Source organism: Bombina bombina, chromosome 6 (assembly GCF_027579735.1).
Source record: "Bombina bombina isolate aBomBom1 chromosome 6, aBomBom1.pri, whole genome shotgun sequence".
Taxonomy (NCBI): Eukaryota; Metazoa; Chordata; class Amphibia; order Anura; family Bombinatoridae; genus Bombina; species Bombina bombina.
The window spans coordinates 1,089,962,655-1,089,988,795 of record NC_069504.1 but is presented as its reverse complement, the minus strand read 5'-3'; the positions used below and the strand labels follow the sequence as shown (position 1 = coordinate 1,089,988,795).

The following is a 26,141-nucleotide window of genomic DNA, read 5'->3' as shown; positions in this document are numbered from 1 at the left end:
CTTTCTGGCTTCGTAGCATAATTCGTTTAGCCTATGAGACTGCTGGACAGCAGCCTCCTGAAAGAATTACAGCTCATTCTACTAGAGCTGTGGCTTCCACTTGGGCCTTTAAGAATGAGGCCTCTGTTGAACAGATTTGCAAGGCTGCAACTTGGTCTTCGCTTCATACTTTTTCCAAATTTTACAAATTTGACACTTTTGCTTCCTCGGAGGCTATTTTTGGGAGAAAGGTTCTTAAGGCAGTGGTTCCTTCTGTATAAAGAGCCTGCCTATCCCTCCCGTCATCCGTGTACTTTTGCTTTGGTATTGGTATCCCAGAAGTAATGATGACCCGTGGACTGATCACACTTAACAGAAGAAAACATAGTTTATGCTTACCTGATAAATTCCTTTCTTCTGTAGTGTGATCAGTCCACGGCCCGCCCTGTTTTTTAAGGCAGGTAAATATTTTTTAAATTATACTCCAGTCACCACTTCACCCTTGGCTTCTCCTTTCTCGTTGGTCCTTGGTCGAATGACTGGGAGTGACGTAGGGGGGAGGAGCTATATGCAGCTCTGCTGGGTGAATCCTCTTGCACTTCCTGTTGGGGAGGAGTAATATCCCAGAAGTAATGATGACCCGTGGACTGATCACACTACAGAAGAAAGGAATTTATCAGGTAAGCATAAATTATGTTTTTCTCCATTGACTTCACTGGGGAATGAGAAAATGCGGTAGCAATTTCGCAATCACAGGTTTTTTTCCTACTTTTTTTTTTCTCCATTGATCTCTATGGGGGAATAAGTGCACGAGCACGTTGAGTCAAAACTTTGATTTTGTGCGGTATACGGCTTAGTCCACCATAACGCACAACAAAGGTTTTATGGTGACTTGAAATTGCGGTGCTATGGTAATAGAGGTACGGCCCCATTTGGCAACGAGTTTACCACACAACTTGTAATACGGGCCAAGGATTGTAATAGTAATGATATTACTATATTTTACACTTTTGAATTATGTTTATTTTATGTTATGTTTTTGCAAACAGAGTTTAAATTCTGAAAATGAGATAACGGCAGAGCTTATGAAACTTCGTCAACAAGCCATTGCAGAAGAAAATGTTTTACTCAAAACATCTGCACCAAACCTGAAAGCCATGGAAAAGTTACAAAATGTCAGAGACAAATTTCAAGAAACTGCTGATGGTAAACACAAATCTTTATTTTACTAAATAAATTATGAAGTTACTTTTTTTTTCATATTGAAACAAAAATCATAGATTATGGAATTCAATATTCTTAATGCCTAATGCAAGATTTATATATATATATATATATTATATATATATATATATATATATATATATATATATATATATATATAAAGATAGATAGATAGATATAGATATAACCAGCCACAACAAAACTATATTTTTTACTTGTTAACTTAATTTCCTTACATAAGGCAGGGAGAGTCCACAACTCCATTCCTTACTGGCCACCAGGAGGAGGCAAAGACACCCCAGCCAAAGGTTTAAATATCCCTCTCACTTCCCCTATCCCCCAGTCATTCTTTGCCTTTTGTCACTATAGGAGGTGGCAGAAGATTTGGATAGTCCTGTAATGCGTATGTTCCCTTCAAGAAAGGACTGTTTTTTTTTTTAAGTAATCATGTCAAACTCTCAGTGAGAGTATTGATGAAAGTTAGAGTATGGAGATGCAGGGAAAGTTTTTCTGCGAACCCATCCAGACTGTCGCCTAACAGCTCCTGAGCAATCAGTGTTGATGAGTTTCACTGCTTGCTGTTACACACTCAAGTCCATGTCAGAAGCGTCGTTGCAAGACTGTCACACTTGAGAAGCTGTGCCTGTTCCACAGCATACAGGGTCACAGTGTGGCTCCTTTATGCCTCGATAGGATCAAGGGTTTAGATCTCCTACAGGGAGATTATTTGAGCAGCTTGGGGTTATTTATACCTACTTTAATGTGAGAGTTTTGGGGCTCATAGACTGTGTGCTTTTGGCCATGGAACAAACAGGTTTCACTTTTGTGTTTGAGTGTTGCGCAGCTCATAATAGATTAGCACCTTTTTCATAGCAGGGGAAGTCCTGTCCTACACACCACGTGACCGGGTGTGGTCTTTTCCTTTTCAATCCTGTTGCGGACATCACTGCTAAGGAGAGCGTTTTCACTGTTAGCTGTCTGGGTCTAGGAGGTGGTGAGTGCCCCAGCCATTGGGATTATAAATGTGCCTTTTTTTAATTAAAACGTTTACTTTTTGTCTCTCCTTCTGTGACTATATCTTAGCTATGGAGGACTCTGATAATGCATTAGAAGGTTTAGCTCCTTCTGTACTAATGAATAATTCCTGTTTATATTGTGAGGAGGCCGTGGTTTTCCCACCTGCTCAATTTTGTTCCATTTGCCTAAGCACTGTTCTAAAGTCTAAGAAAGGAGACAAGACGTCTACCTCTCAGGAATCTGTGTCTCGAGAGATTACTACCCTTTCTACACTACCCACTCCACATGTAGTTCCCCGCGGCTCAACTAATCCTCCATCTGGAGGGGGCCTTTTTCCGGGGGAACTTTACAGCGCAGCTACAATCAGCGGTATCTGCGGCCCTGAGTGCCTTACCTCGCTCTAGCAAACATAAGAGAGAGGTTAAACATAGTTCTCCTGACCTAGAGTCATCTAAATATTTGTCAAATCTAGCTACTATGTCCCAGCTATCCGAGGATGAGTTAACCTCTGTAGCTTCAGAGGGTGAACTTTCCGAGTCGGAGACTTCAGTTTCTAAACCTCCTTCAGCAGAGGAACCCTCCTTTAGATTTAAAATTGAGCATCTGCGGTTTTTAATTAAAGGAGGTTCTGTCTATGCTAGAGGTTCCAGAGTCTACACTACCTGAGGAACCTAAGATCCCTAAATAAGACAGGGTTTATGAAGACAGGAAGGTCCCTCTGACTTTTCTTGTGCCAGTTAAGATGGCGAATATTATTAGTAACGAATGTGAAAGAATAGGAACTTATTTTTCCCCCTTGCCTACTTTTAAAAAATGATTCCCGAGTGTGAAGAGGAATTTAATTTTATGTGGCCTTTAGAAAAATGGAACGCTGTTTTATATAGGGGACCTTCCTTTTCCATATGTGCTCATTTATAAGAGAATTACATGAAGACAGCATTTTGGTGGTACTTTCACCCCTCGAGACTTCATAATTTGGAGATGGGTAGAAGGAAAGATCTAAGAGGGTGTGATGCAATGGGCACTTACTCACATATGTGGTGGGATTGTTCGCAGGTAGCTAACATTTGGTTACAAACCTTCAGTTTATTGAGTGATATTTTCGGACGCCCTTTTCGGGTAACAGACACTCAAGCCCTTTTACATGAACCCATACCTGGATTCAATATGGCACGAATTAAGTTTATGTTCACCATTTTTACAATAGTCAGATTAGCAATAGCCCAGTTTTGGAAAGCTGAGATCCCTAACTTTTAGCTTATTATAAACAAAATTGGATACTACTATCAAATGAGTTGCAATGCAGCTAATTTGCTAGATACTGAAGAGCAGTTAATTTCTGTCTGGGAACCATGAATCATGTATTCAGAGGCCAGACCTGATAGGCAGCCAGATTAATAATTTACGCTATTGAGAATATATATTGCCCATTTAGTTTAGGAGATTGTTCATTGTAGTAGGTTTGAGAATGTTTGAATCTGATTGTATGATGGGTCATATAGGCCCCTATAGACCTCTCTGTTGACTTGTATTCATACTGGAAATGGGTTTGTATAAAATAAGAGAAGTAGATATTGTGTACTATCATGCTAGACAGTATAGCATAATAATTAATGATATGGCCTGGAAACTATCACCAAATTATTTTGGTTTAAATGAAACTGTGACTTGTTGATGTAAGCCTTAATTCTTACTATGATATGTTGATGTGAATTTCGCTTTTTTTGTAATTTTGAGGAAAAAATTAATAAAAAACTTTTTCAACTAAAAAATGATTCCCGGTCCCTGACTATCAATTAGATTTGAGCGGTTCCATCCCTAAGGTGGATGGCGCTATTTCTACGCTATCTAAGCGTACTACTATCCCTCTGTAGGATAGTTCTTCTTTTACAGAGCGCCTGGATAAAAAAAATGGAAACTTTTTTGAGGAAGATGTTTCAACATACAGGGGTTTTATTTCAACCGGCGGCAGCTATAGACGCGGTTGCTGGAGCAGCTACCTACTGGTGAGACACTCTGTCGGAGCTCATTGAGGTGGAGACTCCCAAGTCTTGATCTGCAGATATGACTTCTATATCCAGACTCCTTTCAAGGGGAAGATTTTATTCGGTCCAGAGCTAGACTCCATTATTTCTACGGTTATCGGAGGGAAAGGTGCCTTCCTACCGCAGGATAAGAAAAATAGACCTAACGGACGGCAATTGTCTAATTTTCGTTCCTTTCGTTCGGACAAATCACAACAACAGCAATCCTCATCCAAGCAAACAGGTGTATAATATGTATTAATACTTTCCCCTTCTGGTGAACCGCAGCCGTCCCACAGTCTCTCCCAAGGTCTGTGTGAATATATCAGGTGTGCTAGCTGGAGGCGCTGGTTCAGCTTGTATCAGTCGTTGGTATCTTCCTTTCCTTCCTCGGTTGTATAAGTCTAGGTACAAAATAGTGGTGCTGAAATATCAGACAATACACCATACAAAGGTGAATATCTACTCACAGTGTATATTGCAGGTTACCGGCTCCTTCCCAATATGAAAAGACAATATCACAGATTCAGTAAAAAAGTTTGTCTTTATTTGGCTCAACGCAAAAGCGTTTCAACGGTCCCAGCCGTCTTTCTCAAGAGCAATAAAAGTGCTTTACAAACCAAAGCATACCTTTCCGCTGCACAGGCGGCCTTTAAATACATGTCAGTTACGCTACCTGCTTCCCCATTGGAGGAGAGCAGGTTTACACCCGATTCAAAATTTCAATTGTAAATTTAAAATAAACATCTAAAAAAACATAAAAAACAATATTAATTATATTAGAAACTATAAGTTTGTTTTAAAATATAAAATTTCTGTAGATATCATCATTTTTGCCGGTTTTGTAGTTCCCTTTCAGGTAGTTTTCTGTTTCAAGTTCTCTTTCAGGTCCGGTATGTCAGTGAAGATCACATGTTATAGGTTGTCCAATGAAATTCAGTTTCTGGTATAGTGATGTTTTGTAGTTCCCTTTCAGGTAGTTCTCTATTTTAGGTTCCCATTCAGGTCTGATATGTCAGTGGGTATCACATGTTATCAAATGTCCAATGAAAAAAAGTTTCTGATTTTCTCAAAATAAAAAGACATAAGTGTTATTCACAGATACAAAGTTTCTTATATGAATTCTGCTTATCCAAATATTTAGAGGAGGTAGAATAAATTGCCACTTAGAAGTATGTTACAAATTGGAATAGATACTTTTCATAATTAAACATTCATATTATAAATAGACTTCTATATTTATTGAATGTTAAATATTGACTCAGCGACTTGTGTGTTGCATATAATTTCTTGAAATTAAGTGTGAGAATTATATTCTTTTGTACAATATGTGTATATATAAACATTAAGTGTGATGATATGACATGAACTGTCTGTATAAATACATATTTATTTTGCCCCCTTTTTTTTTTTTTTTTTTTTTTTTTCTTCTGTGTGTGGAAGGGGGGTGAGTCCAAACTCATAGAATTTGTACAAATACTTAATAACAATAATCAGCAAGTCACATTATCAGTAGAATATGACAAAAAAGAAATACATATTTTAGATTTAACTCTTTACACTATAGATGAAAAAATCCACAGCAAAACATACTTTAAGAAGTGTGACACTAACACCTACATTAGACATGATAGCTGCCACCATCCTAACTGGCTAAAGTCAGTACCAAAAAGCCAATTCCTACGAATACGCAGGAACTGCATCAATATAGATGATTACGAACAACAATCAAGAATACTCAAAGAAAGATTCATACAAAAGGGATATGACCATAGAGCTTTAGAAAAAGAAAGAAAAGAAGTTGGAAATAAAATAAGATCAACCATGTTAGAAAACAAACACAAAAATGAGACCTCATTTAACAATAATTTCCCTAAATTTGTGACCACATTTAATGTAGAACATCATACAATCAAAAAAATTATACAAAAGCACTGGCACATTATAAAGGAGGATGAATATCTAGGACCTATAATTCCAGCTAAGCCCACAGTTATCTTCAGAAAAGGACAAAATTTGAAACAAAAATTAGCTCCCTCACTCATAAAAGGCATAGCCCCCAAAAAACCTTTACAAATAAGTAACATGACAGGTTTCTTCACTTGCGGCAAATGCAAAGGTTGTAACTACACCAGAAGAACACACAAAACATTTGACTCCACAGTTACGGGAAAAAAATTTGAAATAAAAGAATTCATCACTTGCAAAAGTAAAAATGTGATATATTTGTTGCAATGTGGCTGCAAAATCCAGTATTTAGGACAAACGTCCATATTTTTAAAAACAAGAATCATGGAACATCAAAATAAAATAGAAAAGAATCATGATGACCACGGAGTGCCACTACACTGCAACAATTGTGAACATTTCACAAAAGAATCCTTTCTATGGATAGGAATTGAGAAGGTTGAACTTCATTGGAGGGGTGGTAATCTGGCAAAACAACTAGACCAAAGAGAATTAAAATGGATACATACACTTAGAACATATGCCCAATGGGGTCTAAATAAGGACACAAAAATTGCTGCCTTTGTCTAAAAAACTCTTAACATAGGAAAGGGGGGACAAAATAAATGATAAATTCAAAAGATGAAAATATGGGGCCTAAATAAATCAGTAACATTTTTTGTTCTTGTTGAGGTGAATACGATTATAAGGACACACACAGAAGAAAAAAAAAAAAAAAAAAAGGGGGCAAAATAAATATGTATTTATACAGACAGTTCATGTCATATCATCACACTTAATGTTTATATATACACATATTGTACAAAAGAATATAATTCTCACACTTAATTTCAAGAAATTATATGCAACACACAAGTCGCTGAGTCAATATTTAACATTCAATAAATATAGAAGTCTATTTATAATATGAATGTTTAATTATGAAAAGTATCTATTCCAATTTGTAACATACTTCTAAGTGGCAATTTATTCTACCTCCTCTAAATATTTGGATAAGCAGAATTCATATAAGAAACTTTGTATCTGTGAATAACACTTATGTCTTTTTATTTTGAGAAAATCAGAAACTGTTTTTCATTGGACATTTGATAACATGTGATACCCACTGACATATCAGACCTGAATGGGAACCTAAAATAGAGAACTACCTGAAAGGGAACTACAAAACATCACTATACCAGAAACTGAATTTCATTGGACAACCTATAACATGTGATCTTCACTGACATACCGGACCTGAAAGAGAACTTGAAACAGAAAACTACCTGAAAGGGAACTACAAAACCGGCAAAAATGATGATATCTACAGAAATGTTATTTCTTCTGTTAAGTGTGATCAGTCCACGGGTCATCATTACTTCTGGGATATTACTCCTCCCCAACAGGAAGTGCAAGAGGATTCACCCAGCAGAGCTGCATATAGCTCCTCCCCTCTACGTCACTCCCAGTCATTCTCTTGCACCCAACGACTAGATAGGATGTGTGAGAGGACTATGGTGACTATACTTAGTTTTATATCTTCAATCAAAAGTTTGTTATTTTAAAATAGCACCGGAGTGTGTTATTACCTCTCTGGCAGAGTTTGAAGAAGAATCTACCAGAGTTTTGCTATGATTTTAGCCGGAGTAGTTAAGATCATATTGCTGTTCTCGGCCATCTGAGGAGTGAGGTAAACTTCAGATCAGGGGACAGCGGGCAGATGAATCTGCATAGAGGTATGTAGCAGTTTTTATTTTCTGACAATGGAATTGATGAGAAAATCCTGCCATACCGATATAATGTCATGTATGTATACTTTACACTTCAGTATTCTGGGGAATGGTACTTCACTAGAATTACACTGTAAGAAATACATAAAGCTGTTTAATAACTAGAGATTATGTTTAACGTTTTTGCTGGAATGTAAAATCGTTTTCATTTGCTGAGGTACTGTGTGAATAAATGTTTGGGCACTATTTTTCCACTTGGCAGTTGCTTAATCTGTTTTTCTGACAGTTTCTGTTCTCCCTCACTGCTGTGTGTGAGGGGGAGGGGCCGTTTTTTTGGCGCTTTTACTATGCATCAAATATTTCAGTCAGCAACTCATTGTATTCCCTGCATGATCCGGTTCATCTCTACAGAGCTCAGGGGTCTTCAAAACTTATTTTGAGGGAGGTAATTTCTCTCAGCAGAGCTGTGAGAATTATAGTTTGACTGAGATAAAAAACGTTTATTCTGTAATTTGTTTCCTGCTTTCAGAATTTGTTATCTTTGCTAATGGGATTAAACCTTTGCTAAAGTTGTGTTGTTTACAAGGATTGAGGCTATAACTGTTTCAATTTATTAATTTTCAACTGTCATAGATCTTCTGTGCTTCTTAAAGGCACAGTACGTTTTAATATTATTCTAATTGAATTGTATTTCCAAGTTGCAAGTTTATTTGCTAGTGTGTTAAACATGTCTGATTCAGAGGATGATACCTGTGTCATTTGTTGCAATGCCAAAGTGGAGCCCAATAAAAATTTATGTACTAACTGTATTGATGCTACTTTAAATAAAAGTCAATCTGTACAAATTGAACAAATTTCACCAAACAACGAGGGGAGAGTTATGCCGACTAACTCGCCTCACGTGTCAGTACCTACATCTCCCGCTCAGAGGGAGGTGCGTGATATTGTAGCGCCGAGTACATCTGGGCGGCCATTACAAATCACATTACAGGATATGGCTACTGTTATGACTGAGGTTTTGGCTAAATTACCAGAACTAAGAGGTAAGCGTGATCACTCTGGGGTGAGAACAGAGTGCGCTGATAATATTAGGGCCATGTCAGACACTGCGTCACAGGTGGCAGAACATGAGGACGGAGAACTTCATTCTGTGGGTGACGGTTCTGATCCAAACAGACTGGATTCAGATATTTCAAATTTTAAATTTAAACTGGAAAACCTCCGTGTATTACTAGGGGAGGTGTTAGCGGCTCTGAATAATTGTAACACAGTTGCAATACCAGAGAAAATGTGTAGGTTGGATAAATATTTTGCGGTACCGACGAGTACTGAGGTTTTTCCTATACCTAAGAGACTTACTGAAATTGTTACTAAGGAGTGGGATAGACCCCGGTGTGCCGTTCTCACCCCCTCCGATATTTAGAAAAATGTTTCCAATAGACGCCACCACAAGGGACTTATGGCAAACGGTCCCTAAGGTGGAGGGAGCAGTTTCTACCTTAGCTAAGCGTACCACTATCCCGGTGGAGGATAGCTGTGCTTTTTCAGATCCAATGGATAAAAAGTTAGAGGGTTACCTTAAGAAAATGTTTGTTCAACAAGGTTTTATATTGCAACCCCTTGCATGCATTGCGCCGATCACGGCTGCAGCGGCATTCTGGATTGAGTCTCTGGAAGAGAACATTGGTTCAGCTACTCTGGACGACATTACGGACAGGCTTAGAGTCCTTAAACTAGCTAATTCATTCATTTCGGAGGCCGTAGTACATCTTACTAAACTTACGGCGAAGAATTCAGGATTCGCCATTCAGGCACGCAGGGCGCTGTGGCTAAAATCCTGGTCAGCTGATGTTACTTCTAAGTCTAAATTGCTTAATATACCTTTCAAAGGGCAGACCTTATTCGGGCCCGGGTTGAAAGAGATTATCGCTGACATTACAGGAGGTAAAGGCCATGCCCTGCCTCAGGACAAAGCCAAAGCCAAGACTAGACAGTCTAATTTTCGTTCCTTTCGTAATTTCAAAGCAGGAGCAGCATCAACTTCCTCTGCACCAAAACAGGAAGGAGCTGTTGCTCGCTACAGACAAGGCTGGAAACCTAACCAGTCCTGGAACAAGGGCAAGCAGACTAGGAAACCTGCTGCTGCCCCTAAAACAGCATGAATTGAGGGCCCCCGATCCGGGATCGGATCTAGTGGGGGGCAGACTTTCTCTCTTCGCCCAGGCTTGGGCAAGAGATGTTCAGGATCCCTGGGCGCTAGAGATAATATCTCAGGGATACCTTCTGGACTTCAAATACTCTCCTCCAAGAGAGAGATTTCATCAGTCAAGATTGTCAACAATCCAGACAAAGAAAGAGGCGTTTCTACGCTGCGTACAAGAGCTCTTGTTAATGGGAGTAATCCATCCAGTTCCACGATCGGAACAGGGACAGGGGTTTTACTCAAATCTGTTTGTGGTTCCCAAAAAAGAGGGAACTTTCAGACCAATCCTGGACTTAAAGATCCTAAACAAATTCCTAAGAGTTCCATCGTTCAAGATGGAGACTATTCGGACAATTTTACCTATGATCCAAGAGGGTCAATACATGACCACTGTAGATTTAAAAGATGCTTACCTTCACATACCGATTCACAAAGATCATTATCGGTACCTAAGGTTTGCCTTCCTAGACAGGCATTACCAGTTTGTGGCTCTTCCATTCGGATTGGCTACAGCTCCAAGAATCTTCACAAAGGTTCTGGGTGCTCTTCTGGCGGTACTAAGACCGCGGGGAATCTCGGTAGCTCCATACCTAGACGACATTCTGATACAAGCTTCAAGCTTTCAAATTGCCAAGTCTCATACAGAGTTAGTGCTGGCATTTCTAAGGTCACATGGATGGAAGGTGAACTAAAAGAAAAGTTCACTCGTTCCACTCACAAGAGTTCCCTTCCTGGGGACTCTTATAGATTCTGTAGAAATGAAGATTTACCTGACAGAGGACAGGCTAACAAGACTTCAAAGTGCTTGCCGCACCCTTCATTCCATTCAACACCCGTCAGTGGCTCAATGCATGGAGGTAATCGGCTTAATGGTAGCGGCAATGGACATAGTACCCTTTGCACGCTTACACCTCAGACCACTGCAACTGTGCATGCTAAGTCAGTGGAATGGGGATTACTCAGACTTATCCCCTTCTCTGAATCTGGATCAAGAGACCAGAAATTCTCTTCTATGGTGGCTTTCTCGGCCACATCTGTCCAGGGGGATGCCATTCAGCAGACCAGACTGGACAATTGTAACAACAGACGCCAGCCTTCTAGGTTGGGGTGCCGTCTGGAATTCTCTGAAGGCTCAGGGACAATGGAGTCAGGAGGAGAGTCTCCTGCCAATAAACATTCTGGAATTGAGAGCAGTTCTCAATGCCCTCCTGGCTTGGCCCCAGTTGACAACTCGGGGGTTCATCAGGTTTCAGTCGGACAACATCACGACTGTAGCTTACATCAACCATCAGGGAGGGACAAGAAGCTCCCTAGCTATGATGGAAGTATCAAAGATAATTTGCTGGGCAGAGTCTCACTCTTGCCACCTGTCAGCAATCCACATCCCGGGAGTGGAGAACTGGGAGGCGGATTTCTTAAGTCGTCAGACTTTTCATCCGGGGGAGTGGGAACTTCATCCGGAGGTCTTTGCCCAAATACTTCGACGTTGGGGCAAACCAGAGATAGATCTCATGGCGTCTCGACAGAACGCCAAGCTTCCTCGTTACGGGTCCAGATCCAGGGATCCAGGAGCAGTCCTGATAGATGCTCTGACAGCACCTTGGGACTTCAGGATGGCTTACGTGTTTCCACCCTTCCCGTTGCTTCCTCGATTGATTGCCAGAATCAAACAAGAGAGAGCATCAGTGATTCTAATAGCACCTGCGTGGCCACGCAGGACTTGGTATGCAGACCTGGTGGACATGTCATCCTGTCCACCTTGGTCTCTACCTCTGAAACAGGACCTTCTGATACAGGGTCCCTTCAAACATCAAAATCTAACTTCTCTGAAGCTGACTGCTTGGAAATTGAACGCTTGATTTTATCAAGACGTGGATTTTCTGAGTCAGTTATTGATACCTTAATACAGGCTAGGAAACCTGTTACCAGAAAGATTTACCATAAGATATGGCGTAAATACCTATATTGGTGTGAATCCAAAGGTTACTCTTGGAGTAAGGTTAGGATTCCTAGGATATTGTCTTTTCTACAAGAAGGTTTAGAAAAGGGTTTATCTGCTAGTTCATTAAAGGGACAGATCTCAGCTCTGTCCATTCTGTTACACAAACGTCTGTCAGAAGTTCCTGACGTCCAGGCTTTTTGTCAGGCTTTGGCCAGAATTAAGCCTGTGTTTAAAACTGTTGCTCCACCATGGAGTTTAAACCTTGTTCTTAATGTTTTACAGGGCGTTCCGTTTGAACCCCTTCATTCCATTGATATAAAGTTGTTATCTTGGAAAGTTCTATTTTTAATGGCTATTTCCTCGGCTCGAAGAGTCTCTGAATTATCAGCCTTACATTGTGATTCTCCTTATTTGATTTTTCATTCGGATAAGGTAGTCCTGCGTACTAAACCTGGGTTCTTACCTAAGGTAGTTACTAACAGGAATATCAATCAAGAGATTGTTGTTCCTTCTTTATGCCCAAATCCTTCTTCAAAGAAGGAACGTCTACTGCACAACCTGGATGTAGTCCGTGCTCTAAAATTTTACTTACAGGCAACTAAGGAATTTCGACAAACGTCTTCTCTGTTTGTCATTTACTCTGGGCAGAGGAGAGGTCAAAAAGCTTCCGCTACCTCTCTTTCTTTTTGGCTTCGTAGCATAATTCGTTTAGCTTATGAGACTGCTGGACAGCAGCCTCCTGAAAGAATTACAGCTCATTCTACTAGAGCTGTGGCTTCCACTTGGGCCTTCAAGAATGAGGCCTCTGTTGAACAGATTGCAAGGCTGCAACTTGGTCTTCGCTTCATACTTTTTCCAAATTTTACAAATTTGACACTTTTGCTTCATCGGAGGCTATTTTTGGGAGAAAGGTTCTTCAGGCAGTGGTTCCTTCTGTATAAAGAGCCTGCCTATCCCTCCCGTCATCCGTGTACTTTTGCTTTGGTATTGGTATCCCAGAAGTAATGATGACCCGTGGACTGATCACACTTAACAGAAGAAAACATAATTTATGCTTACCTGATAAATTCCTTTCTTCTGTAGTGTGATCAGTCCACGGCCCGCCCTGTTTTTAAGGCAGGTAAATATTTTTTAATTTATACTCCAGTCACCACTTCACCCTTGGCTTTTCCTTTCTCGTTGGTCCTTGGTCGAATGACTGGGAGTGACGTAGAGGGGAGGAGCTATATGCAGCTCTGCTGGGTGAATCCTCTTGCACTTCCTGTTGGGGAGGAGTAATATCCCAGAAGTAATGATGACCCGTGGACTGATCACACTACAGAAGAAAGGAATTTATCAGGTAAGCATAAATTATGTTATTTTAAAACAAACTTATAGTTTCTAATATAATTAATATTGTTTTTTATGTTTTTTTAGATGTTTATTTTAAATTTACAATTGAAATTTTGAATCGGGTGTAAACCTGCTCTCCTCCAATGGGGAAGCAGGTAGCGTAACTGACATGTATTTAAAGGCCGCCTGTGCAGCGGAAAGGTATGCTTTGGTTTGTAAAGCACTTTTATTGCTCTTGAGAAAGACGGCTGGGACCGTTGAAACGCTTTTGCGTTGAGCCAAATAAAGACAAACTTTTTTACTGAATCTGTGATATTGTCTTTTCATATTGGGAAGGAGCCGGTAACCTGCAATATACACTGTGAGTAGATATTCACCTTTGTATGGTGTATTGTCTGATATTTCAGCACCACTATTTTGTACCTAGACTTATACAACCGAGGAAGGAAAGGAAAGGAAGATACCAACGACTGATGCAAGCTGAACCAGCGCCTCCAGCTAGCACACCCAATCCTCATCCAAGTCTGAGCAGCCCAAGAGTACTTGGAAGTTGGCTCAGTCCTGGAATAAGTCCAAATAGACTAAGAAGCCCGCCGAGAACAAATCGGCATGAAGGGGAGGCCCCCGATCTGGGATCGGATTGAGTAGGTGGCAGACTGTCTCTTTTTTTCTGAGGCTTGGTTCCAGAATGTACTGGATCCTTGGGTCCTGGAGGTTGTATCACAAGGCTACAGGAAAGGATTCAAGTTGCATCCGCCCTGGGGCAGATTCCTACTCTCCAGACTGTCTACAAGACCAGAAAAGAGGGCTTCCTTCTTAGGTTGCATACTGGATCTCTCCTCTCTATGAGTAATTGTCCTGGTACCTACAGCAGAAAGAGGTTTGGGGTTTTATTCAAACCTTTTTGTGGTCCCAAAGAAGGAGGGAACTTTTCGTCCAATTTTGGATTTAAATGCCTAAAAAAGTTTCTGAGTGTTCCCTCTTTTAGAATGGAGACAATACAGTCAATCCTTCCTCTTGTTCAAGAAGGACAAGTTATGACCACCATAGACCTGAAGGATGCATAACTTCACTTTGCAATACACAGGGAACATTTTCGCTTCCTGAGGTTTTTCCTTTCTGGACCAACACTTCCAGTTCATAGCACTTCCGTTTCACCTAGCTACTGCTCCAAGGATATTTTCGAAAGTTCTGGGAGCTCTTCTAGCCGTTTCCAGAACACGAGGTATTGCAGTAGCGCCTTACCTGGACGATATCTTGGTGCAGGCACCATCTTTTCATCTAGCGGAAGAACATTCGGAGTCCCTTCTCAGTCTTCTTCGATCACATGGATGTAAGATAAACTTGGAAAAGAGTTCTCTTATTCCAAGTACAAGGGTGAATTTCCTGGGGACAATAATAGATTCCTTATCCATGAGAATATTCCTCACAGATCAGAAACGTGGCAAGCTAACTACTGCATGTCTTGCCCTCCAGGCCTCCTTGAGTCCCTCAGTGGCTCAGTGTATGGAGGTGATTGGACCCATGGTGTCCTGTATGGACAAAATTCCTTTTGCCAGATTGCATCTCAGACCCTTACAACTTTGCATGCTGAGACAATGGAATGGCTACCATTCAGATCTGTCTCAACAGATTGTGCTGGACAACCTGTCGAGGGAATCTCTCTCTTGGTGGCTCTGTCCAGATCATCTGTCCCAAGGCACGTACTTCTTTAGACCGTCCTGGATAATTGTGACTACGGACACAAAAAGAAAAATGAACTGTAGTTTGGAGATATAGCGCAAAGTATGCTTAAACTCTATAAGTGATATCTGAAAAACAATCAACTGAAGTCAATAATTATTGGCATATGTTTCAATATACAGAGGATTGGGTCTGGCTATGTGGTTCCGAGGTGTTTATAGGATGAATATAAAATTCATCTACAATTGTGTATGTGTAGTCGTGTCTGTTCTATGCAAAGATACACAGTGTTACTCTATGCGTAGCACTCACTATATAAAATGATACAAGGTATAAAAATTAGGTGCATTTAATATATTAAAGCACATAAAGTCAAATAGTCTGAATATTTTTATTATTTTTGAAATGTCAATAAAAATGCGGTCGGCCGACCTGATTAGCTAAAATACTCAGGGTACCCCACTGGTTTAAAAGAATGTTCTGAATCCCTGTAATTTAATTGAAATTCCATGTGTGTGTTGGGTAAATGGTATACGATTATGTGATACACAGTTCCAATAGTAATTATATCCTTATCAGTGTTAGTGTAATAACACAGTTCTGTCCATATTTATATATCCATTAACGAAAACCGGGAATTTTGTCCTGTTTTTATATACCCGTAATGAGTTTAGTTGAAGGGTCTTCTCCTTTTTATATATAAATATCCGTAAGATGTTTAGTGAAAAAATTAAATACTCACTGTCTGCCGTGAACTTACCACGCAAGCCGGTCCTGGAGCCTGTCGGTTTTCTTCCTTTGTGTCTGACGTTAGGTATAATAGGTCTGTGTCCCAAGTAGATTTCCTTAATGCTGTTCCTTCGGCTCTGCGGTCCTGCGTGTACTCAATACGGTCAGAGCAGTGTCTGTGTTTCCAAATTTCTTCGATGTGTAAGCAGCAGTTTAAACTACGCGTTTCAGCCGAGTAATCCGGCCTTTTTCAAGCTGTACTGCTGTTGGTTCATATTCAATTACTTTATACCCATTCTGGTCATTAGTTTGATGGGAAACAGCTGAGGTGATGAACAAAAATTTTTTTTAGCAAGCACCTGTGTACCTTCAAAGCACAATTAAGTGGTATGCACAACACAAAATTATCAAATAGTGCTTTAAACTCTGTGTGATCCCGATCCAATTGTTATATATTATTTATGAAGTTTCTACCACTAAGAGGAAATAGTATATAAATTAAAATACTTAAGATTTTTTATACAAAATTACATAGACGTTCCATCAGGGGAATACATAGTGATGTAAATTTTGATATTTATATAAAACTTTAGAGATCTCAGCTGTGATCACTCTAAAAAATAAGGTTTAGTCTCTGTCTATATCATTTTCTTGTAAAGCCCTGAGAGAGTGTATGTCTTGGTAGATACTATATCCTGTCTTGATATATTCCCATTTCAAGGAATCTAGCTGTCTTTAAGAAAGCTATTTAGATTAAAATCCAAATTCAGTCCCATAGGGTGTAATGTCTGTAGCTGGGATATCCATTTCTCTTCTGATTGTAATACATTTTTGTCTGATTACCCCCTCTACAATCTTTCTTAACTTTCTCTATTGCTGAGAAGTGGAAATATTTGAGGTTACTATTATTACAAATTCTAAAGTGTTTGGGTACTGGGAGTTCTAGGTTTCTTTTTTCTTCTGAGTTTTCTATTGAGAGAATGTGTTCTCTCAAACGTTCCCTCACTGTTCTTTCTGTCTCGCCTGTATATTGGGGTTGTGGGAAGAATACTTTATGACCAAGACCATATATAAAGACAACTTCATTATCTATAAAAGGTATATAGATGATCTGTTTTTTTTTATCTGGAATGGCACTGAAAATGATCTAATCTGAGATACACTATTTAGATTTGGAAATTCTAATTGAAAATGAAAAAATCAGCACTAAAACTTATTTTAAAGAAGTCGATGCCAACAACTATATCCAATGGGATAGCTGTCATCTTAAAAAATGTAAACAAAATATTCCTAAAGGACAATTTCTCAGACTAAAAAGAAATTGCAGAGAGACAGCAATCAACAACATTAAAACAATTTTTTTTAGACAGAAGGTACGATGGAAATAAAATTGAGCAAGATATAGACTCAGTAAAAAAAAAAAATTAAAGAAAAGATTTGTTAAGTTATAAAACAAGAGAAGTGACAATTATTGATAATAACGGAAGTGAGATAATAAATATACCTTTCATCACTCAATATGGTGAGGACAAATCAAATTTAGAGAAGATCATAAAAAAGCATTGGAATATTTTAAGCTATGACCCAGATATAGACCCAAAATTACCCGACAAACCTAGATTTATCTATAGAAAGGCTAGAAACCTAAAAAGTAGACTAGCCCCATCCATGAAAAATAGCCACTTTAGTGGAGGAGTAGAAAAAGGAATACTAGGCCAAGAACTAAAAGGATTCTATCCATGCCATATCTCTAAAGCTTCTAGACATTCCAGTACTTTCCAATTCAATATCACAGGAAAGGAATATAAGCTAAAAAACACTATCAGATGTATGGACAAACATGTAATATATCTGATAGAATGCAAAAAGTGCAAAATCCAATATACAGGCGAGACAGAAAGAACAGTGAGGGAACGTTTGAGAGAACACATTCTCTCAATCAAAAACGCAGAAGAAAAAAGAAACCTAGAACTCCCAGTACCCAAACACTTTAGAATTTGTAATAATAGTAACCTCAAATATTTCCACTTCTCAGCAATAGAGAAAGTTATGAAAGATTGTAGAGGGGGTAATCAGACAAAAAAATTATTACAATCAGAAGTAAAATGGATATTCCAGCTACCGACATTACACCCTAAGTGACTGAATTTGGATTTTAATCTAAATAGCTTTCTTAAAGACAGCTAGATCCCTTGAAATGGGAATATATCAAGATAAATAAATGTCAGGATATAGTATCTACCATTCCCCCTTTGTGTAAGACATACACTCTCTCAGGGCTTTAAAAGAAAATGCTAAAATCTCTCAGAAAATGCTAAAAAAAAAAAAAATCATCACCTCAGCTGTTTCCCATCAAACTAATGACCAGAAGGGGTATAAAGTGATCGAATATGAACCAACAGCAGTACAGCTTGAAAAAGGCCGGATTACTCGTCTGAAACACGTAGCTTGAACTGCTACTTACACATCGAAGAAATTTGGAGACACAGAGGCCCGGACACTGCTCTGACCGTATTGAGTACAAGCAGGACCGCAGAGCCGAAGGAACAGCGTTAAGGAAATCTACTTGGAACACAGACCTATTATACCTAACGTCAGACACAAGGGAAGACAACCGACAGGCTTCAGGACCGGCTTGCATAGTAAGCTCACGGCAGACAGTGAGTATTAACTTTTTTCACTAAACATCTTACGTATATTCATATATAAAAAGGAGAAAACCCTTCAACTAAACTCATTACGGGTATATAAAAACAGGACAAAATTCCCTGTTTTCGTTAATGGATATATAAATATGGACAGAACTGTGTTATTACACTAACACCGATAAGGATATAATTACTATTGGAACTGTGTATAACATAATCGTATACGATTTACCCAACTAACGCACGGAATTTCAATTAAATTACAGGGATTTATTCTTTTAGCTAATCAGGTCGGCCGACTGCATTTTTTATCAACATTTCTAAAATACTAAAAATATTCAGACTATTTGACTTTATGTGTTTTACTATATTAAATGCAACTAATTTTTATACCTTGTATCGTTTTATATAGTGAGTGCTACGCATAAAGTAACACTGTGTATCTTTGCATAGAACAGACACGACTACACGTAAACAATTGTAGATTAATTTTATATTCATCCTATAAACACCTCGGAACCACATAGCCAGACCCAATTCTCTGTATATTGAAACATATGCTAATTATTATTGACTTCAGTTGATTGTTTTTCAGAGATCAACTATAGAGGTTTAAAGGGACCCTAAACACCTGCTGGAAATGCTCTAAACTAACTTTTACTGATTATCCTAAATAAACTGATTGTAATGATGTATGCAGTTTTTATCTTACTGCATTCTATTATAGATAAAAGCTTTACAATGTAAACGTTGATCTGCAGCATTATATAAGCTATGCAAGCTGCCATCTTGTAACGTGCGTTCCTCAACACTATGTCACGTGATGCACACAGCACCAGCTATTACTAAATCATAGTGAGCCCTGCAGTGTCTGACAAGAACGGCTTCAGGCACTGTTATGTTTATAAATAGCACGAGGAGGGAAGGAAGTGTGAGGGGGGAGGAGAGGTGGAGAGAGCAGTCACAGGGGGAAGAAAGAAAGCAAACTCACGCTGCATAAAAATTGTAACAAGAGACATTCATCTACCTTACATATGATCTCCGGAGCCTTTCTTCCTCCTGTGCCTCCCTCTGTCTTAACCTCTCCTCCCCCTTACACTTCCTTTCCCTGCTCGTTCTATTTATAAACATAACAGTGCCTGAAGCCGTTCTTGTCAGACACTGACTGCAGGGCTCACTGTGATTTACTAATAGCTAGTGCCGTGTGCATCACGTGACACACTGTTGTGAAAAATACTTTAACAAATGGCAGCTTGCATCACATCCAATGCTGCAAATCAATGTTTACATTATAAATCTTTTATCAAAAATAAAATGCAGTAAGATGAAAAGACTGCATACAGCATTGCTAGTTAGTTTATTTTGCACAGTTAGAAAAAGTTAGTTTAGAATATGTTAATTAGGTGTTGAGGTTCCCTTTAAGCACTCTCTGTGCTATAATTAATATGTACTTTAGTTGATTGTTTTTCAGAGATCACGTATAGAGGTTTAAGCATACTTTGCGCTATATCTCCAAACTACATTTCATTTTTCTTTATGCACACCATACCTGATATCTATGGGGGAATTCAAAGTGATGGAAACAGCACACCTTTGTCTTCTTTTTGTGGGGCACGGAGTAGCAGACTTGCCAGGTCTCTGTAGAATCACCAAATTTCAAAAGACTCCAGCCACCAACTTCATTAAAAGACCTTTATTATCTTATTCTGGGTCCTAGTATACAATGTTTCAAGCCTGCATTAGGCTCTTAGTCATGTACATCTTAATTATACAGGTTCCTGCTTTTTATACCTTCACCTGTTAATTATTCACCTGCTGTCCATTAACCCTTTCTATGGAAAACACAACTATTGCAATTGCAACAGTGACATCTTGCGGTTATGACATATAGTACACCAATTTTTTATCCATGATGTCTTTTTTTGTTTTTCAATAGAATAGGTGGACAGTGTCTGTATACCAATAAAACATAAAACATAAAAACCTATATACAATATAAAAGAGGAGCATAAAATCCAAACATCTACAATGCCAAAAACAGTCTGCAGAGTACATTTACATCATTAAAAAATTCCTATTTCTAAACAGAATGTATATTTATTGAGAAAACCCCACTTTAAAGAGAAAAACTTTTTCTTTTTTCTTCTACTTTTTTCTCACATAATAGAAGAACCTGCTATCCAAGCTATTTCATGTGTCAATAATCAACATGTATATAAACAAAGCATATCCTCCTGACCCATCTATATATGATTCTTATTAAGATTCCTAATAGAATAGACTCCAGTCAAAGTCTTTATTGAGATCCTTGGGGATTAGACAATCTAGTTTATAAATCCAGAACATCTCCCTAATTTTTAGGAGATGCTCTCTATTACCCCCCCCCCCCCCCTCCTTGGTTTCATTACCTGGTCTATAATTAAGAATCTAAGCTGACTAATATTGTGACCTGCAGAGAGAAAGTGAAGTGAGAGGACACTGGTGCCTCCTTGTTTTTGCACCTAATGTTAGATTTGTGTTCTGTTATTCTCTCCCTTACCTCTCTGCAGTTCTCGCCAATATAGATAAGTCCACATGGACACTTAATCATGTAAATTGCAAAAGTTGTTCTGCATGTGAAGTGTTTATTTATTGTGAACTTTCTTCCACTGGTTGGATGATAAAAGTATTTCCCCTTTATCATGGAGCTACAATGGCTGCAGTTCAAACATGGATAGCAGCCATTGTTACTGCTACCTATTGTTAATTGACTATTTCTCTTCCCAGAGCCTATGTCAGTATGTACAACTGAATCCTTGATACTTCTGTTTCTCTTATATGCCACCATCGGTTCCTTTTTAAGCTCTCCAACCTGTGGATTACATTCTCTTATTATGTGCCAGTGTTTCTTTAAGACACCGGCAATCTTTTGACTAAACCTGTTATGTTGTGTTACAAATATCATATTGTTGTCACACTTCTTGCCTGTTTGTTTTTGGCCATGTCCAGAACCCCCCTCCACATTCACCAATTGTTCTGCTATTAATTCCCTTGGATATTTCCTGGCAATAAATTTATTAGCCATTTCTCCCAATCTTTGCTTGCATTTATTGCCAACTGAGACAATCCTCTTTACTCTAGTGAACTGGCTCTTGCCCTGAACACACTCTCTGGGTGGCAACTGCCATATTGTAATAAATTATTTTTATCAGTCTTTTTTGTGTACAGGTCAGTCTCCAAAAAACCTCTATCCTTATAAACATAAGTATCTAAGTACTCTATACCTACTTCACTCATGTTCAATCCCTTTACTGAACAGTTTAGATCTTCTATGAATAATAATAGGCTACCAACGTAGTTCAGTTTGAACGTAGTTCAGTTTGAACATGAGTGAAGTAGGTATAGAGTACTTAGATACTTATGTTTATAAGGATAGAGGTTAATTCTGATAGCGCCTGCGTGGCCACGCAGGACTTGGTATGCAGACCTAGTGGACATGTCATCGGTTCCACCATGTAAACTGCCATTGAGGCAGGATCTTCTAATTCAAGGTCCATTCAAGCATCCAAATCTAGTTTCTCTGCAACTGACTGCTTGGAGGTTGAACGCCTAATTCTAGCTAAGCGTGGGTTCTCTGAATCAGTTATAGATACTCTGATCCAGGCCAGAAAGCCTGTCACCAGGAAAATTTACCATAGGATATTGCGGAAATATCTTTGTTGGTGCAAATCCAAGGGTTACTCGTGGAGTAAAGTTAGGATTCCAAGGATATTGTCTTTTCTCCAAGAAGGATTGGAGAAAGGTTTGTCAGCTAGTTCCTTAAAGGGACAGATATCTGCTCTGTCTATCCTGTTACACAAGCGTCTGGCAGCTGTACCAGACGTTCAGGCGTTTGCACAGGCCCTAGTTAGAATCAAGCCTGTCTACAAACCTGTGGCTTCTCCATGGAGTCTAAATTTAGTTCTTTCAGTTCTTCAAGGGGTTCCGTTTGAACCTTTGCATTCAATAGACATTAAGTTATTATCTTGGAAAGTTTTTTTTTTTTGGTAGCTATTTCTTCTGCTCGAAGAGTTTCTGAATTGTCTGCTTTGCAGTGTAATTCACCCTATCTGGTGTTCCATGCAGATAATGTTGTTTTGCGTACCAAACCTGGTTTCCTTCCAAAAGTGGTTTCTAATAAGAATATTAACCAGGAAATCATTGTTCCTTCTCTGTGCCCTAATCCAGTTTCTAAGAAGGAACGACTGTTAAACAATCTTGATGTGGTTCGTGCTTTAAAATTCTATTTAAAGGCAACTAAAGATTTCAGACAAACATCATCCTTGTTTGTTGTCTATTCTGGTAAGAGGAGAGGTCAGAAAGCGACTGCTACCTCTCTTTCCTTCGGGCTGAAAAGCATCATCCGATTGTCTTATGAGACTGCTGGACAGCAGCCTCCTGAACGAGTTACAGCTCATTCCACTAGAGCTGTGGCTTCCACATGGGCTTTCAAGAATGAGGCTTCTGTTGAACAGATTTGTAAGGCAGCGACTTGGTCTTCACTGCATACATTTGCCAAATTTTACAAATTCGATACTTTTGCTTCTTCGGAGGCTATTTTTGGGAGAAAGGTTTTGCAAGCAGTGGTGCCTTCCGTTTAGGTTACCTGACTTGTTCCCTCCCTTCATCCATGTCCTAAAGCTTTGGTATTGGTATCCCACAAGTAAAGGATGAATCCGTGGACTGGATACACCATGTAAGAGAAAACAGAATTTATGCTTACCTGATAAATTACTTTCTCTTACGGTGTATCCAGTCCACGGCCCGCCCTGGCAATTAAGTCAGGTTCAAATTTATTTTTGTAAAACTACAGTCACCACTGCACCCTATAGTTTCTCCTTTTTCTCCTAACTATCGGTCGAATGACTGGGGGGGGCGGAGCCTGAGGGGAGCTATATGGACAGCTCTGCTGTGTGCTCTCTCTGCCACTTCCTGTAGGGATTGAGAATATCCCACAAGTAAGGATGAATTCGTGGACTGGATACACCGCAAGAGAAAGTAATTTATCAGGTAAGCATAAATTCTGTTTTTTTCTCTGAGGGTGATAAATTGTTTTTTGGGGCCTAGTTTCCACATGGCTAGTCAGATACTCCTTGTAGTATTTTCTTAAGGCCCTCTGACATCGAGTGCATGGTGGGAGGGGCCTATTTCCACACTCTAGATGCCCAGTTCTTATTCAGACTGAGACATCCAGCTTCCCTAAAGGAGTCCTCTAGCATCTGAGGACCACTATAGAGGGCTTATTTCTTCCCTAAATCGTATTTGAGGGCAGGTAGGAGCCACAGCAGAGCTGTTTCAAGGTGTTTAACTGTTTATTAACGTTTAACGTTTTTCAAATCCGGTTTGGGGCCTAAAGGGTTAATCATCCATTTGCAAGTGGGTGCAATGCTGCTTTAGTCCCTTATACACACTGTAAAAATTTCGAAGAGTTTACTACTTTTTAACACTGTTTTGCAGTTTATGTGATAGTTTTTTTCTCTTAAAGGCACAGTACCGTTTTTGTTGAATTGCTGTTTCACATTTATTAAAGTGTTTTCCAAGCTTGCTGGTCTCATTACTAGTCTGTTAAACATGTCTGACATAGAGGAAACTCCTTGTTCAAAATGTTTAGAAGCCATTGTGGAACCCCCTCTTAGAATGTGTACCAAATGTACTGAAATTTCTATAACTTATAAAGACCATATTATGGCATTTAAAGATTTATCACCAGAGGTTTCTCAGACTGACAAAAGGGAGGTTATGCCATCTAGCTCTCCCCACGTGTCAGAACCTATAACTCCCGCTCAAGTGACGCCAAGTACATCTAGCGCGTCCAATGCGTTTACCTTACAAGACATGGCGGCAGTTATGACTAATACCCTCACAGAGGTATTGTCCAAACTGCCAGGGTTACAGGGAAAGTGAGACAGCTCTGGGGCTAGAACAAATACAGAGCTTTCTGATGCTTTAGTAGCTATGTCCGATATACCCTCACAATGCTCCGAAGCCGTGGCAAGGGAGTTGCTATCTGAGGGTGAGATTTCAGATTCAGGGAAGACGTTACTTCAGTCAGATTCTGAAATGACAGCCTTTAAATTTAAGCTTGAACACCTCCGCTTATTGCTCAGGGAGGTTTTAGCGACTCTGGATGACTGTGACCCCATTGTAGTTCCAGAGAAATTGTGTAAAATGGACAAATACTTTGCAGTGCCTGTTTACACTGATGTCTTTCCAGTCCCTAAGAGGTTTTCGGAAATTATTACTAAGGAATGGGATAGACCAGGTGTTCCGTTCTCTCCCCCTCCTGCTTTTAAAAAGATGTTTCCCCTAGATGTCGTTATACGGGACTCGTGGCAGACAGTCCCTAAGGTGGAGGGTGCTGTTTCTACCCTAGCTAAGCGTACAAATATCCCCGTCAAGGACAGTTGTGCTTTCTTAGATCCTATGGATAAAAAATTTGAGGGTCTCCTTAAGAAAATTTTTATCCATCAAGGTTTTATTCTTAAGCCTCTTGCATGCATTTCCCCAGTAACTGCTGCAGCGGCTTTTTGGTTCGAGTCTCTTGAGGAGGCTCTACAGGTGGAGACCCCGTTAGATGATATTTTAGACAGGATTAAAGCTCTCATGTTAGCTAATTCCTTTATTTCTGGCGCCGTTTTTCATCTAACCAAACTAACTGCTAAGAATTCAGGTTTTGCCATTCTGGCGCGCAGGGCGCTATGGCTTAAGTCCTGGTCAGCAGACGTTACTTCAAAGTCTAAGCTTCTTAACATCCCCTTCAAAGGACAGACCCTTTTCGGGTCGGGCCTGAAGGAGATCATTTCTGATATAACTCGAGGAAAAGGTCACGCCCTTCATCAGGATAGGTCCAATAAATTAAGGACCAAACAGAATAATTTTCATTCATTTCGAAACTTCAAAAGTGGCGCAGCTTCAGCTTCCTCTAATGCAAAACAAGAGGGAAATTTCGCCCAGTCCAAACCAGTCTGGAGACCGAACCAGGCTTGTAACAAAGGGAAGCAGGCCAAAAAACCTGTTGCCGCCTCTAAGACAGCATGAAGGAGTAGCCCCCGATCCGGGACCGGATCTAGTAGGGGGCAGACTTTCTCTCTTCGCCCAGGCTTGGGCAAGAGACGTCCAGGATCCCTGGGCATTAGAGATTGTTTCTCAGGGATATCTTCTGGACTTCAAAGCTTCATCTCCAAAGGGGAGATTTCATCTCTCACAATTATCTGTAAACCAGATAAAGAGAGAGGCATTCTTACGTTGTGTTAAAGACCTACTAGTTATGGGAGTGATCCACCCAGTTCCAAGGGAGGAACAGGGGCAGGGCTTCTATTCAAATCTGTTTATAGTTCCCAAAAAAAGAGGGAACTTTCAGACCAATCTTGGATCTCAAGATCCTAAACAAATTTCTCAGGGTCCCATCCTTGAAGATGGAGACTATCCGAACCATCCTCCCTATGATCCAGGAGGGTCAATATATGACTACTGTGGACTTAAAGGATGCTTATCTCCACATTCCGATTCACAGAAATCATCATCAGTTCCTCAGGTTCGCCTTCTTAGACAGGCATTACCAGTTGGTGGCTCTTCCCTTCGGGTTAGCCACGGCACCAAGAATCTTTACGAAGGTTCTAGGGTCCCTACTAGCGGTTCTAAGGCCACGGGCCATAGCGGTGGCTC

The 26,141-nt window shown here is 39.6% G+C and overlaps 1 protein-coding gene across 1 annotated transcript in view; it reads left to right on the top strand.

Annotated features, from left to right (window-relative positions):
* SMC1B (structural maintenance of chromosomes 1B) overlaps positions 1-26,141 on the top strand; it is an 854,251-nt gene that overhangs the window by 420,528 nt on the left and 407,582 nt on the right. Inside the window, exon 12 of the mRNA XM_053719693.1 lies at positions 1,029-1,185. Coding sequence (XP_053575668.1) covers positions 1,029-1,185 — 157 coding nt within the window. The remainder of the gene's footprint in view (positions 1-1,028; positions 1,186-26,141) is intronic.